Raw genomic sequence first — 16296 nt, 5'->3', positions numbered from 1 at the left:
TTGTGTTAGTAGTGTGAGGACTAGTAAAGGAAAAACTAAATGATTTAAAGTTGAAACTGGTCTCAGACAGGGAAGTGTACTATCCTCCATGCTATTCATCGTAGTCATGGATAAAATTCATAAGAACATGAAACAGAGATTGGGAAGACAGGCAACAAAAGCGATGTTGTTTGTTGATGATATAATGATATATTTGAATTTGGGTGCTATATTGGCACTTATAGTTTCTGGCAAAAGTCCACCTGTCCCATTAATAAAACTATCAATTTGACACAAAGGTTCAAAGCCTGGGTTATTGTTCAAAATATTTGCAAACTTTTCTTTAAGTTTCCTCAGGAATACCTCCAGAAAGGAGGAGTTTACTAGATGAATTTTATTCATTACCTGAATAGATTCAGTCAATGCCAAACCTTGAGTTTCAAGCTTTATAATACTCGCAGGTATATGAGGAAAATGACTGCATTTTCCTTTTTTTTTTTCTGCTAGTTGCTTTACGTCGCACCGACACAGGTAGGTCTTATGGCGACGATGGGACAGGAATGGCCTAGGAATGGGAAGAAAGCGGCCGTGGCCTTAATTAAGGTACAGCCCCAGCATTTGCCTGGTGTGAAAATGGGAAACAACGGAAAACCATCTTCAGGGCTGCTGACAGTGGGGTTTGAACCCACTATCTCCCGGATGCGAGCTCACAGCTGCGCACTCCTAACCGCACGGCCAACTTGCCCGGTTACTGCAATGTTTTTCTGAATACTGGAATCATTAAATGCTTCCTTGCACTGACAAACTGCCACAGCCTCTACACTATCAAAGTCGTTTACTACACCTTTGATTACCTCAAAATGTTCATTGTAAAACAACACAGCTTTGACCCAGGTACCCCAACAAGTTACTACTGGTTCGGGAGGTAAAGGCACATTTTGTATTTTTTTATTTGTAGGCCTTGATGTGAGCAGGTGCCTTAAAAAACACTTTCTTTGTTGATGAAATCAGTTTGTTTACATTCGCAAACGTGGATCGTACTTCTTCAGCGAGGCGATATACTCCATGAGCAAAGCACATCACATGAATCATATTCGTGTAAAATACTTGGAGGGCTTTTCCTGCTTTGATCATGTAGGGAGCAGCATCTGAGAGAAACACAAACATCCTTTCATCTGCATAAAATTCTGGAAATATCTTTTTAATGCCCTCATTCACAAATCTGGCAATTGTAGAAAGATTTACATTTTGTAATTTTTTACAGGCCACCAAATAGGAAGAAGAAGGCTCTTTTTTAATGCACCAACAATTAAATTAGCAATGTAATGGCCACAATTGTCAGTGGTTTCATCAGCTGAAATCCAAATGGTTATCCTCGAGTTCATTGCATATTTCTTCCAGAACATGTAGATAAAATATCAGCATTTAATTTTTACGCAATGTTGATTCATCTGGTATATTTTGATTTAAGCAATATTTGCGCAGAAAACCTTAGAGGATAGGATTTGTAAGTTTGTGAATAGTAATATTACTTGCAATGAAGTTAAAATGATTTTCATCGTTTCCTCTGGAGGTTAAATCACTGCTACTGTAACTTGCTGCTGTTAAAAGTTGTTGTCGTGGCCCTTTCTTTTGCATTCCTGCGAGATGAAGACTTGTCTTGACATGCTGGTCTATTTGAATTTTTTTTTCTGCACAAAACGTTTTTCTCGCCAATTTGACAGTATAACTTATTTCCGTCATAAGTAAAGTTCCAGGATGGTCAACTATCCACAAAAAGCATTTCTTTTTTCGGGTGGCATGGTGCACTGCAGCATACACACTATGCTTTGAACTTTGTACGTGTGACAAACAACGTGTGTAATTTATTTGCATCGGCGATGAATCATCGCTATGGCAGGCAAGGGGATCAAGCGGGTGCACAGGCAGCAGGCGCATTGGCTCTGCACAGTTATATGTTGCAGTCACTATATTTTTTGCTATTTGCTTTACGTCGCACCGACACAGATATGTCTTACGGCGACGATGGGATAGGAAAGGCCTAGGAAATGGAAGGAAGCGGCCATGGCCTTAATTAAGGTACAGCCCCGGCATTTGCCTGGTGTGAAAATGGGAAACCACGGAAAACCATCTTCAGGGCTGCCGACAGTAGGGCTCGAACACACTATCTCCTGATTACTGGATACTGGCCGTACTTAAGCAACTGCAGGCAGTGATTTTTGTAGCTGATGATGACGCAATAAGCGTTGAAACCGGTTCTAATAATAGAATAAATAATATGTTGTGAACATCTTATACAATGTTAAAAATTAAATAATTGAAAAGGAGGTTCAACCTATTCATTTGAAATTTATTTGAAATTCAGTATTGAATAGGTTGAACCTCCTTTTCAATTATTTAATTTTTAACATCAATAATTTCAATACGGAACAATGAAATTTTTATCTTTAAACATCTTATACAACACGTTTTGTATTGAAAAGGTTGAACCTTCCCTAATTCTATTTGTGAATCTCAGTTCAATACGGGAAAATGAAGTTTTTAACTTATAATATACAGTCACTATAAAACATTAATAAGAGATAGAGCTTGAGCCCGCCCTTTTAGATTTCTAAAATATTGTAAATACACTCCGGCCTCAAATTTTGCAGCTTTAGATTTTGCACATTTCTTAGGTTTCTCTCAATGCTTGTTTTAGATATTGAATAAGCACCATATTTTTTTCCAGTATGCCAGTTCGACACGGTAAATTTAACTGTTGATAGAATAAAATTATTGTTTAATACAAATCAATGACTAAATTACTAATAATTTCAATTGAAAGTATTGTAGTAATTGAAGTATATTGTAGTAATTGAATGATTTCTTTAACATTCTCTCAGTTAATTGTTATATTTTGTTATGCATACTATATTACACTAAACTAGATAGCACTAACCTATCGAAATATCCAATCAGATCCAAGAGCGCACACATGCGCATGAGCAAGCAATATCTAAGAATTGCCAGGTCCCACAAACAAGCAAAATCTGAGGCTCGAGTGTATAGCCCTAAAATATGCATCATCACCAGTTTTTTAGTTAAAATATGCAATAACCGGTGCAAAGGGGCTAAATATGCAAATGCCAAATGCATATGCAACATGCAAATGCATATAATTCAGTCTTTAGTAATGACATTGGTAGACGAACAAGTTTGAGTTGTGTTTTTTAAAGTAGGGAAGATCACAATATGAAGATAAAGTTGGAGTTCATGAGAACAAATTTGGGCAAATATTCATTTCTAGGTAGGGGAGTTAGGGATTACAATAATTTACCAAGGGAGATGTCCATTAAATTTCCAATGTTTTTGCAATCGTTTAAGAAAAGGCTAGGGAAGCAACAGATAGAAAATCTGCCACCTGGGCCGCTGCTCTAAATGCAGATCAATGTTGTTGTTGTTGTTAATTGATTTAATAGAATAGCTAATGATGACAGAAATAAGGAGGACATAAAATGCAGGCTAGCACAAGCAAGAAAGGTGTTTCTTAAGGGAAGAAATTTGCTCGCTTCAAACATTAATATAGAAATTAGAAAAATATTTTTGAAGACTTTCATCTAGAGTATGGCTTTGTATAGAAGTGAAACATGGATGATAATGAGCTCAGAAAGAAAGAGAATAGAAGCTTTTACAATGTGGTATTATGGAAGAATGCTGAAGATGAGGTAGGTAGATTGAATTATGAATGAAGATGTACTAAATCGAATTGGTAAGAGGAGAACAATTTGGTGAAATTTGACCAGAAGAAGACAGAGAATGATAGGAAAGGCATCCAGGACTTGTGGAGTTGCTTTATGAGGGAAGTGTAGGCAGTAAGAACAGTAGGATTAGACCAAGGTTTGAATATGACAAACAGATAAAGAGTAGTTGTAGGATGTAGTAGTTACGTAGAAATGAGAAAGTTAGTCAATGGACTGATAACACAAACAACAACAACATATTAAATGCCCAATGAATGTAGTTATTCCAAATTCACATAAAAGACCGTAAAGACGCAGATGAGGAATACATCCGCAGTATCCCCTGCCTGTCGTAAGAGGCATCTAAAAGGGACGACCAAGTGATGATGGAATTGGAACCATGGGATTATTTGTGATTAGTACCATTCCTTTCAAGCGGTAATGACGGAATAAATCGTCACAGCCGCATGTCTTCCTAAGTGGCCATAACGGAATATTCTGTCATCGCATTGTAAATGTCTTTTGGCGATGGGTATGACAACTTATTCTGTCCTAAGATCCCAGATCGCTTTCCTTTGTGAGAGTTTGTTAGTTTCGAACTTTGCCTACAGCATCACTCTCCTAAAACCACATGACCAGGCGAAATGCTGTCGTTCTGCGCCCAGCTGGCATCCAGCCAGTACCGGCGCCCGGCTGCTGAGTGTGTTAGATAGTGCATTATGGCAGGTGCAAGCGGAGCTCGGAAACGTCTGCGAGAAGAACTGTTTGATTTGTTACACTGTGAGAGTTCGGAGAGTGATGTGTCATCATATAGTGAGGCTATGTTGAAATGTCAGGAGATAGTGAGCGCAGTGATAAAAACGACTCAAGTGAATGTGACGGTAGCACTAGCGGTGATATTCAGCTCAGTGTATGGGCGAAAATAGGATCTGAATGGCCGAGATTTACATTTACGGTGCATCCAGGGCTAAATGTACAAATTGAAGATGTAATTATTCCTCTAGAATATTTTCAATTGTTTATCACTCCTGAATTAGCAGAACTAATATGCTCAACAGTTTTTAGAAAGCACACCGAACTTTAAACTATATTCGAGAGTGAATCAGTGGACTGACATGAATAAAGCTGAAATTATGACTTCACTTCCATTCTTTCTCTTGCAAGGCATTCATCAGTTACCTGACAACAAGAGCTACTTTTCTCATAGACAGATATTAGAGACCCCAATATTGGAGATATCACACTTCACAAAAAAGAGTTTTGGCTCTAATTTTGCACACACAAAATCTACCTCTGGCACCTGTTAGTGAACCACAGTAACAAAAACAATAGAAACACACTCTGTGAAACCTGCAACTGCAGTCTAGGTTGATGTGGCAAGTGCATCAGAATTTTAAAAATCATGTCATGTATAGAAAGCAGGAGAAATAGACAGTAAGCACTACAGAACACGGACAGTTTCTACATCTTCACACACTGCTGTCTTCAAATAAGCGACTGGCACTCTCCTCATCAATTCCAGTTCTTCTCAGCAGATCTGTTACAATGGCCCCTCAATGAGTGTTGAAGCCCATCCTCCTGACGATGCTGGGAAACAGAAACAAGCTCATCAGGTGCTTCCAATTTCTAGCCAGGTGTCCATTTGCTGTCTTAGTTCTTTAAGGTTTGTTGATGTTGATGATGATGTTTGTTGTTTAAAGAGGTCATTGGCCCCTAATGGTATGAGGTGCAACGAAATGAAACGATAATTAAAACTTAAATGTATCCATTGAATAGAATCTAAAATGAATGACGATGAAAAATTACTTCAATCCAAAACAATCAGTGGATCCAATTCACAATGCCTTATTTTCTGAGATGGTGCTTATTGTCCGAAGCAGTCCAAAATCCAGGTCAAATGGCCACTAATAATGGTACTAATCACTGGTAAAGCAGAACCATGGTGTTCCTTATACAGTGGTACTAACCACAGGTAACATAAACTCATGATGTTCCTCACATGGTGGTACTAATCACAGGTAATATAGACCCATGGTATTTCACACATAAAGGTACCACCCACAGGTAACAAATGTCCTTGGTGTTCCTCACATAATGGTACTCCTCACAGGCAACAGAGACCCATGGTGTTCCTTACATAGTGGTGCTAATCACGGGCAATGCACAATCCCCTGATGTTCCTCACATAGTGGTAATAATCACAGGCAACAGAGACCCATGGTGTTCCTCATATAATGGTACTACTCACAGGAAACACAGACCCATTCTGAATACAGCGGAACCAATACAATTTAGCACAGTGCACGGCACCTTCTCACACATTGACATTAGTCTTTGTAGAAGAGTGCGCCTATTCCCCTTCCTCGGTGGAATGTTCATGATGGTACTAATCGCAGGCAATGCCCAGACCCTTAATGTTCCTCACATAATGGTACTAATTACAAGTAACGTCGACCAATGGTGTTCCTCACATAATGGTACTAATTGCAAGTAATGTCGACCAATGGTGTTCCTCACATAATGGTACTAATCACAAGTAACGTTGACCAATGGTGTTCCTCACATACCCTTTCTTTTGAGTAGCTACTAATACAGTGGCACATTTTCTATAAGGTACTGGGAAGTAACATATCGTGAGATACTCTTGTGTAATATAGCATTTTTATCAGGTTCAAAAAGTACGAAATATGTATTAAGCTGTCAAAAATGATCATAGCCTAGCTCGCTGAGGAAAGCAACGGGAACTTATGGTGAGATATTTTCAGTTGGTCAGGTATTTTCATCAGGTTAAAAAAAAAAAAAAAAGTCTCACTGTGAAGCTATTAAAATGAATACAGTGCCAAGGGCAAGGAAAGAGAATCTGTCTCGGTGAGGAAAGCAATGGGAAACTACTTTTGATCCAAATGGTTCATTTATCAGAGTGTAATCAAACCGGGTGTCTTTTCCTATATACATCAGGAAATTCCACACGTAACCAGACATAGATTCACACAGTTCAAATGATTTGATACCAAATCTTGAGCGCTTAGACGGTATGAAAACTTTCCACAACAAACGTCCCTTCCACAACATAAAAGACTCGTCTACAGACACATTGCTTTCGGGTGTGTACACACTTCAGAATCTGCTATTCAAGTGGTCCAGAATGGGTTTCAGTTTGTAAAGTTTCTTCAAACCACATGCGGCTTCATCGTATACTTCATTATCAACGAAGTGTAAGAATTTGAGACGTGTGTTTCTATTGTTTCTGTTACTGTGGTTTACTAACAGGTGCCAGAGCTAGATTTTGTGTGTGCAAAATTAGAACCCTTTTTTGTGGAGTGTGATATCTCCAAGGAAGGGAACTATTTTACAATATTCCACTCATATAGAATGTTAAGAACTAACCCGTTAGAAACAAATTAAATTGAACATCTGACCAAATCTTTTTCAGATAAATTGCCCCACTTATATTTAAAATTGTCATATTTTGGTATTCCCTCCCCAAAGAATATGTTACAAGCCATTTGAAATATTGAACTGGCATGATTGTGCTGGTACCTTTCTGAAACATGTATGGCAGAAAGAATTATTTTAGTATATTTTTATTTTTCAGAATTTGTACCCTTTAAAAAAAAAAATTATTACAAAATATTCAGCTCTTTTTTTTTTTTTTTCTTTTTTTTTTTTTTTTTTTTTTCTGGAAGGGAATATAAAAGTGTTATTTATGTAATAGTGTTTATTTGCTTATTTGAACTTTGATTGTTTATTGTTTCATTCTGTGTTGTTGTTGTTGTATCAAATTGTACATCTATGTACATTGGTATACTTTTTTAAAGCCCTTGTATGTTGTAAATTAGACACAATTCTAGTTACTACATTATATTTCTCCTTTCCCAAGTAGTGGACTTTTAATAGGCCTCTCCTAGGGTCTGCTTTGGAATTTGATGGACTTTCAAATTAGTTGATCCTGCTCTTTTGCATTGTTGCTAGTTATTTTTTCTACAAGGTTCTAATATGAATTATTTGCCAAACATTTCAGACGAACCCCTCCAATAGATCCAGAAATTCTACGAACCATGAAGATGCAGGGAACCATTGGTTATGCACCCAATCCTAAAGGTTGCCGAAGAAATCAAGTGAGGCTTCAGATTTTAAAAAATCCTTCATACCATGTTATATAGTTATTATGTATATAAAGGAGAGTTTAATTTTGTCTCGAGTATATCTGAAGAACTATGTGTTACAATGCATAGCCCTGCAGATAAGAACAAGAATAGTACCAGTAGATGTTTGTTGTTGTTTTTTAAATTTATATTCATTTTTGGCAATAATTATTTCCATGTATGGAAATGTGCCATCCTTTACTCCTTATACAAACGCTTTTTTGTATTTGAGGTTGTGCAGTTTGTTAGACACTCGCCTTCCACACTCAGGATCATATAAAAGTAATGGTCAAGGGCATGATAAATACATAGAAGGAGGATGGGTTATTATTGTTACTGTTGTTGTTTTTGTTATTATTTTTATCATCGTGATCATCATCATCTGGCTCCGAGTCATTCGGCACTTTGGTGAACAAGGTCAGACCTATTGTTAGTGCGATAGGTTCTCCTACGTATGCTCTGGCTAAATACCTAAGCAAAATGCTTCAGTCACTCATAGGACATACTGAATTATACGTCAGGGACTCTTGGTATTTCGTCAACAAGCTGTCAACAATAACCCTTCAACCTAATGCACTTTTGGTGAGTTTCGATGTGGAGTCCTTGTTCACTAAAGTGCCAATCGACTCGGTCATATCTCTCATTGAACACCTGTTCCCTGAGGACATTACTAAGCTATTTTACCACTGCATGATTTCCAGCTATTTCTTGTGGGGTAGAAATTATTACGAAGAGGTGGAAGGAGTGGCTGTGAGAAGTCCACTTTGCCCGTAGTGGCTAATTTCTTTATGGAGCATTTTGAGGAGGAGGCTATTGCTTCAGCGCCCTTCAAACCTATGATTTGGTGGAGGTATGTTGATGATACATTTGTGGTCTGGACAGAAGGTCCTGATAAACTTCATCTATTTCTAAACCACCTAAATCAGCAACATCCTTCAATTAAATTCGCTATGGAGATGGAGGCAGACGGATGCCTTCCTTTCTTGGATATTCTAGCAAGGAAGAAATCGGACGGCTCCTTAGGACATACCGTATATCGTAAGCCTACCCACACAAATCGCGATCTTCATGCAGATTCTCACCACCATCCAGCACAAAAACAAGGCATTCTCAAAACACTCACAAAGAGGGTGAGACGAATTTGTGACCATCAAATATCCAGGTGGAGATGGACACACTCAAAGTCACATTCAAGGGTAATGGTTACAGTGATTTGCAGATTCATAGAGCCCTGCATCCCAGAGAAATGACCAAGCAGAGTTCACAGAAGGAAGAAGTGAAGGGAACTGCCTATCTGCCTTACATTCCTAACACTGCAGATTGAATTGCCAAGGTCCTCCGCAAACACAATATTAAAAACCGTGTTTGGCACCGTCGCTAAAATTGCTCACAATCTGGGTAAAACCAAGGACAAATTGTCCCCACTTTTACATCCTGGGGGTTACGAAATTCCCTGTACTTGCGGTAAGATATACATTGGCCAAACATGCCGGTCCATTGGTACTCATATCAAAGAACATGAACGTAATATTCGTCTCAACCAGCCAAACAAATCAGCAATAGCTGAGCATGCTCTGTCGTCTGATCATGTCATGTTACAAGATGCTCCAGTTCTTACTCACACTAGACACTACAGGTCCAGGATTATACGGGAAGCTGTGGAAATACGTAGAAATTCTAACAATTTCAACAGGGACACTGGCTATCAATTAAGTAATACCTGGTTGCCAGCCATTAAGAATTTACGTAGGTAGTTCCCTTCCCTGTCCCTTCACTGTTGTTATTTCATTTCGTTTTTTTTTTTTTTCCAAATTCATACGTTCCTCATTGCCAGATGTTTCATTCCAAGCTTGTGTCAATGTCTTACCTTCATATGTACATACACCTGTTATGTCATGTGAACTTCTCAGACTGATTCTGATGGTTCCGTCAACTTCCGCTTCGAACGCTAGCGCTGTACCGTGTCCGGGGAGCAGGCTGGTAACGAATGAACGTACCATTTCCACTTCTATTGGGTAACGTCCAAATTCAAACCTCATTGCTTTAGAAGCCTTTCGTGTGGACAGTCGAGATTTTCTTCTGATGACACAGAGCAAAGTTCTCTGCGAAACGTAAAGAATTTCACCTTATTTTCTTGACATGGCATAAGCCCAAAAGCCTGCATCATGTCTATAAGTATGGGCCATGAAAGCATCAATGGCAACATGACTGTTCCTATCTTAAGTGTAATATATTGTTTTAAGCAGTTAGCTTATATTGTAACATGTTGGAATCTGTTTCTTCTCCAATTAGGTTGCATGCTAGGTACTCTTACTTTAAATCTCAGTCTATAAATGGCATATTAATGAGGTTCATAAAAACGTTTGATAAAATTGAAAATTGGCCTAACTGTTGACCTATTACACCTTAGTTTGTAGGATGGATCTTGGCTTAATTTAGTGGCAATATGATACTCCAAAAAATTGCACTGCATGTAACACAAGTGCAGCCCACTTTTTAGCTCATAGTAAAGAACAAATTCTTGCACCATCTGTTGAGTTAACAGATCGTAATACTTATACATTTTTTTGTCCTACTCTGCATCACAATAATATTCTTGAATAATGAAGGAAAAAGTGAGGATCTAGAAATTCATAGTAATAATGATCATTAATGTTAATCTTTATTATCTAATATTATAAAATACAAATTTACTGGTACTATTCTTATTGCTATTCATATCATTGTATGTTTCATCGTCTTTGGTTCTTGGCATTCTAAGGTTACTCTGGTGTTGAAATTGCTTAAACTGATATTTCAAAAAACAATCCTTTATACTTGCGTGTTGGACCAAAATTTGGTAATATTAATTGCATGTACATTTGTCATAAACTTTCTATAATTCTTTTGCTTTGGTGTTGGTTTCTGTAAACTGACTGACATTGCTGTTGGCTAACAATTGGCCATATAACATGCCTATGTATTTCTGTAAATAGTATTCTGTGATATGCTTGCAGTCTGGTATAGTTTATAAATACCATAATAATTCTAAAAATCTGCACCCAGAGTTTCAGAACATTATAAACCTACTTTTATTGATGTACTTTGGTGTACTACTTTGAAACAAGTGTATGGAGCAACGTTCTGAAATTTGTTATTGTTTGTAAGTTGTGGAAATATTCTCACCTCTATAGAAATTTTATAGATATGTTAATTGCTGTTGAGGATTCTAGTCACTTTATTGAGGAATGAAATCCTTTTAATGAAAGAAAACATCAGGAAAGATAGAGCTATTAAACTTAGAAGACACTTAAGCACTATTTTTATTTTTATTTTTCCTTCATAATTTTCACTTCCATATTTTTATTGAGTGGTTTGTTAACACAATATGTTTTTGATAGAGATGGGATGATGATAACTTTTTCCAGCTGTTATTTTTGAAATTAATCACAATACTTGATATTTGATACTTTGTCCTTTAGTTATAGTTATTACTTGCCATCTCCATACAGGCCATGAAGGCCCTTGGAGAAGTGAAAATTAAAGGCTTCCATTATTCATAACCTTGACATTAAGTGAAACATAGTGGTTCGCCATATGCCTTCCCTTTTCCACCAGGAATTAACCTAGTTCTCATTTTATTATGTAGCCATGTGCCACTCTAGAAACAGAAATTTTGTTTCTAAAGTTTTTGATGTCCTGATAGGGAACCAAACCCTCATCCTTCCAGGTAAATTGAGCCTGCCTTTACTGTCTCGATGTAGGAGACCCTACAGTTATTACTTGGCTTTTCGACACGAAGGCTGGTGTTGAGTTGAGTTTTTTTCTTTGTGAATGAGGGGACTACAGAGATGATAATGGTAGCAGAAGTAATAGGGCTACGTTGGGTATATAGATTATTTTGAAGAAAAAAGAAGCACCAGGAGATTCAATGTAGAAACAGGACTTCAACAAGGAAATGTATTATCCCCTCTACTCTCCATCACAACCATGGATGAAATGCACAAAAATATCTGAATCTCTGATAATTCCAGTATTCCAGAAAGGTGATAAGAAGGAATGTAACAACTATAGTGTTATCAACTCATTTCATATGTGTAGCAAATATTTTTTGGAGGGATATTAGAGGGAGGACTTAGTTGGAAGATAGAAAGGGAAATGGAGGCAGAGCAACATGGATTTAGAAAAGATAGATCAACTTATGACCTAATTTTCACATTAAGGAACATGATGGAGAAAAAATAAGGATTCAGGAATGATTTAGTGATGATGACATTGATACACATAAAGAAGGCATAAGACAGTGTACCACAGCAACTGGTCTGGGATGCATTAGAGAAAACAAAAAAGAGAGGTAGAGGAGAAGTACAAATGTATGTCAAGTGTGAAGAACAAAGTAGGACAAACAAAATGCTTCATTGTAGAAACAGGACTTCAACAAGATCATGGATGAGATTCACAAGAATCTCTCTCTCTTTCCTAGCATTCACATGAGGTCTGCTAATAGGCTACATTTTCGCCATTTGGCCCTGTCTTGGACGTCTCGAGGGTTAAGATCCACAGCACACATATTTTCCTTAATGCGTGATTTTTTATATGTTTTTCTCATGAAATTCATGAGAATGTAAAACAAAAAATGAGAAACAAAGAGACAAAGGCCTTACTATTTGCAGATGACATAGTAATATGGATTGAAGGGGAAAAGAAAGTACAAGAACAAGTTACTGTATGGAATCAGGTGATAGAGGAATATGGAATGAAAACAAGTGTGGAGAAGAGTAGGATGGTAGTGATGATGAGAGGCAATAGAGAAGAATAATTTGATTTATATCACACCGACACAGATAGGTCTTACGGCGACAATGGGTTAGGATAGGGCTGGCAGTGGGAAGGAAGCGGCCATGGCCTTAATTAAGATAGAGCCGCAGCATTTACCTGGTGTGAAAATGGGAAACTATCTTGAGGGCTGCTGACAGTGAAGGGTTCAAACCCGCTATCCCCCGAATGCAAGCTCTCGTCTACGCCACCCTAACCACACGGCCAACTTGCTCAGTAATAGAAAAGGAAGAGGGAATGTTGAAGTAAATGGAAGACCTTTAGAGTTGTGAAAAGCTTGAAATATTTGGTGAGTATACTCACAGAAGATGGAAAAATCAACAAAGAAATTGGAAAGAGATTCCAGCAAGCCAATGGTTTTTACCTGTGTGGGAGAGGTATAGTGTGGAACTGGGAAGTAACAAAGAAATGCAAGATAATTCTATACTTCGTATAGTACACAGTAGTTTTGACATACACAGCAAGCACATGGACTACAACAAAATGTGATGAAAGCAGAATCTAGGCAGCCAAGAAGAATTCCCTTAGAGGAACTTTTTGGAAGACACAAAGACATAAGATCAGAAACATAGAAATCAGAGAGGGAACTGGATTCCCAAAACTACTGAAGAAGATAGACACCAGTAAACTTGAATGGTATGGACACATGAGATCCGAAGGTGACAGATTTCCAGAGCGCCGGGCTGAGTGGCTCAGACGGTTAATGCACTGGCCTTCTAACCCCCGACTTTGCAGGTTCGATCCTGGCTCAGTCTGGTGGTATTTGAAGGTGCTCAAATACGACAGCCTCGTGGCCATACTGGCACGTAAAAGAACTCCTGTGGGACTAAAGTCCGGCACCTCGGCATCTCCGAAGACCGTAAAAGTAGTTAGTGGGACGTAAAGCAAATATTATTATTATTATTATTGTTGTTGTTGTTGTTATTGTTATTATTGTTATTATTGTTATTATTATTATTATTATTATTATTATTATTATTATTATTATTATTATTATTATTATTATTATTATTATTATTATTACCAGAGCAAGTATTTATGGAGAAAATAAAAGGAAGAGGATAACAGGGAAGGCCCAGAAAGAGGAGGATTGAGATGATAGAGAATATTGAGAAGAAAGAAGTAAAAGTAGAAGAAATATTGGAGAAATGAAGGGAGTGGTGGATAGACAGACAATTGTGTAGGATCTTGATTCACAGCCTGAGCCAGAAGACCGGAAAGGGAAATGATGGAGATTAATAATAATAATAATAATAATAATAATAATAATAATAATAATAATAATAATAATAATAATAATAATAAAATCGCTTCCAGTATGTGAAATTCCAGTTGGATCATCACCGAGTGGAGTAGCTGCGCATGTTAACGTACTTTGGCTATGTAGCCAAGCTCTGCATTTGGGTGATGAGCAGATTCAAACCCCACCATCAGCTGTCCTGGGAATGATTTCCTGTGGTTTCCCATTTTCACTTCCAGGCAAATGTCAGGGTAGTTCCTATTCATCTTCATTAGCTCCTCAGTTGATCAGAAATGCAGAAATCAGAGACGGAACTGTATTTCCAAAACTGCTAGAGAAGATTGGCATCAGGAAGAGCAACTGTCCATAAATTCATAATTTCATCTCACCTCATCCCCAACCTTGCATCAGGAAACTGACAAAGGAGTAGACATACATACATATTCTTGGATCATCTGACATGTTTTCACACTCAATCCAGGATGAAAATATTAAAAGTTATGAGCAATGCCAGTTACAATCCAAGTAGATTTTTTCATTGCCCTCTGTAAAGATGTACGCTCAGCAAATATGCTTCTGTAAATTTTCCTTCCAAATTGACCGGAAATACAGAATGTTTTTTTTTTTTTTTTTTGTTTTTGTTTTTTTTTTGTTGTTTTTTTAAGTTTTTTTTAAGTTAAAGTAATTAATTCACCTGGAATATATAAGTAGAAATTCTTGATTCTGACACTACTTGAAGTGTCCTTAGCACATTACAGATGGCTACGGCTGAGTTGTATTAACGGGTCCTGCAATCTAGGGGTGGCAAGCCTCACTCTTGTTCAGAGGCTCTGGGTTTGATTCTTGACCAGGTCAGGGATTTTTACCTTATCTGAAGGTTGGTTCGAGGTCCACTCAGACAATGTGAGAATAATTGAGGAGCTAGGTGACAGTGAGATTACAACCCCAGCTTAGAAAACCAAGAATAGCAGCAGAGGAAGTTTCGTCACACTGACCATGCATCACTTCGTAATCAGCAGGCCTTCGGGCTGAGCGGCAGTTGCTTAGCAGGCCAAGGCACATTAGGGCTGTAATGCCATAATGCCATGGTGTTTGTTTTATGATTTTTTTTTTAATGGAGCACTGACTTTATCATTCATTTGTGTCTTATTCATTTTGCAAATCAAAAGGTACCACACAAAATACATTTTATTCTAATTACTTGGATAATACAGGTGTTATGAATATCAAGTGCTACAAGTATTGTCATCCCATCCCTAGCTGTTAGGGTTAAAAATACTGGTTTCTTGTAGATTAGAATAGCTAGCTGTTGGTTATTCTTTTAATTTTAACTGAGAAATGCTGGTGTTATGAAAAGAATAATTTTCTTTTCTCTCTCTCTTTTTCTTTGTAAATGCAAATGATGTGTAACCTTCTCTTAAGGGTTCACTTCTTGAGTTTTGACTTGCAATCGTAGAACTTCTTCTTCCAAAAATTAGAGCTATAATATTGAAGTTCCTTTCATGCAGCTCACTGAACGAACAGATAGGTCATGCAACTTCACAACACTCAGTATTTGTAAGACCTTGCAGAACATGTACTCATAGTTCACAGGTATGTAAGTACTTTTTCTAAATGATAATCTTGACTCCCTACACAATTTTGTTGACGTGAAAGATAACTTTGGGGAATAACAATGTTTTATATTTCATTGCAGTGATATGTATACCAATCTAAACAGCACAGGATGTAGACAGTTTGACAGTTGGACATTATCGGATGATCTAGATTAAACATTCAGCTTCTTCATCTTTGATAAATTTATTTTACCCCTTTAAACTAGAATAACAAAATCACCTAACCTCCCCTTTTTGTTTAACTTCAAACAGCATTCATTGAAATAGACTCTAATTAATGAACATACGTTTTAGTGGCTCATTATCATCTATATAAATAAAATCATAGCGACTGTGTATCTGTGCATTGAATATTTTGGCAAAATTGCCTTATAGTTGTCCATGTCAGGTGTAATTTCTAAAACTTTCTTCAATGTACACTTTTTTGATAGGAGCGTTAATAAGAGAGATATTATCAACGGAATGTTTTACGTCTAAGTCGTAGCGGACATAGCCTAAAAGCAGCTACATGTAAAGTAGATATCTTATAACTGGAAAACTACTGGAAATATTTTAACAAAACTTCATATATAGAATATACCTATCCAAAGATAGGTTAGAGTCCATACCATGTCAAAATCCCCAAATGGACTTGGGGTTTATATAATATGACCATATTTTCTCAAGCTGAAAACGGGACACTTATCAACTGACTTTAAAAAAAGTATTATTTGGTCTATAAGTTAAAGCAAATAGAATCAATTTATTACAATTTATTACAATTTATTACAAACATAAGGCAA

The 16296-nt window shown here is 37.2% G+C and overlaps 1 protein-coding gene across 1 annotated transcript in view; it reads left to right on the top strand.

Annotated features, from left to right (window-relative positions):
* Positions 1–16296, top strand: part of PAN2 (PAN2-PAN3 deadenylation complex catalytic subunit PAN2) — a 317774-nt gene that overhangs the window by 120805 nt on the left and 180673 nt on the right. The window contains exon 8 of the mRNA XM_067138515.2: positions 7720–7816. Within this exon, the coding sequence (XP_066994616.1) occupies positions 7720–7816 (97 nt within the window). The remainder of the gene's footprint in view (positions 1–7719; positions 7817–16296) is intronic.

The sequence above is a fragment of the Anabrus simplex genome, chromosome 1 (genome assembly GCF_040414725.1).
Source record: "Anabrus simplex isolate iqAnaSimp1 chromosome 1, ASM4041472v1, whole genome shotgun sequence".
Lineage (NCBI taxonomy): Eukaryota > Metazoa > Arthropoda > Insecta > Orthoptera > Tettigoniidae > Anabrus > Anabrus simplex.
The sequence above is the reverse complement of the archived record's forward strand: the minus strand, read 5'-3'. Positions and strand labels throughout refer to the sequence as shown.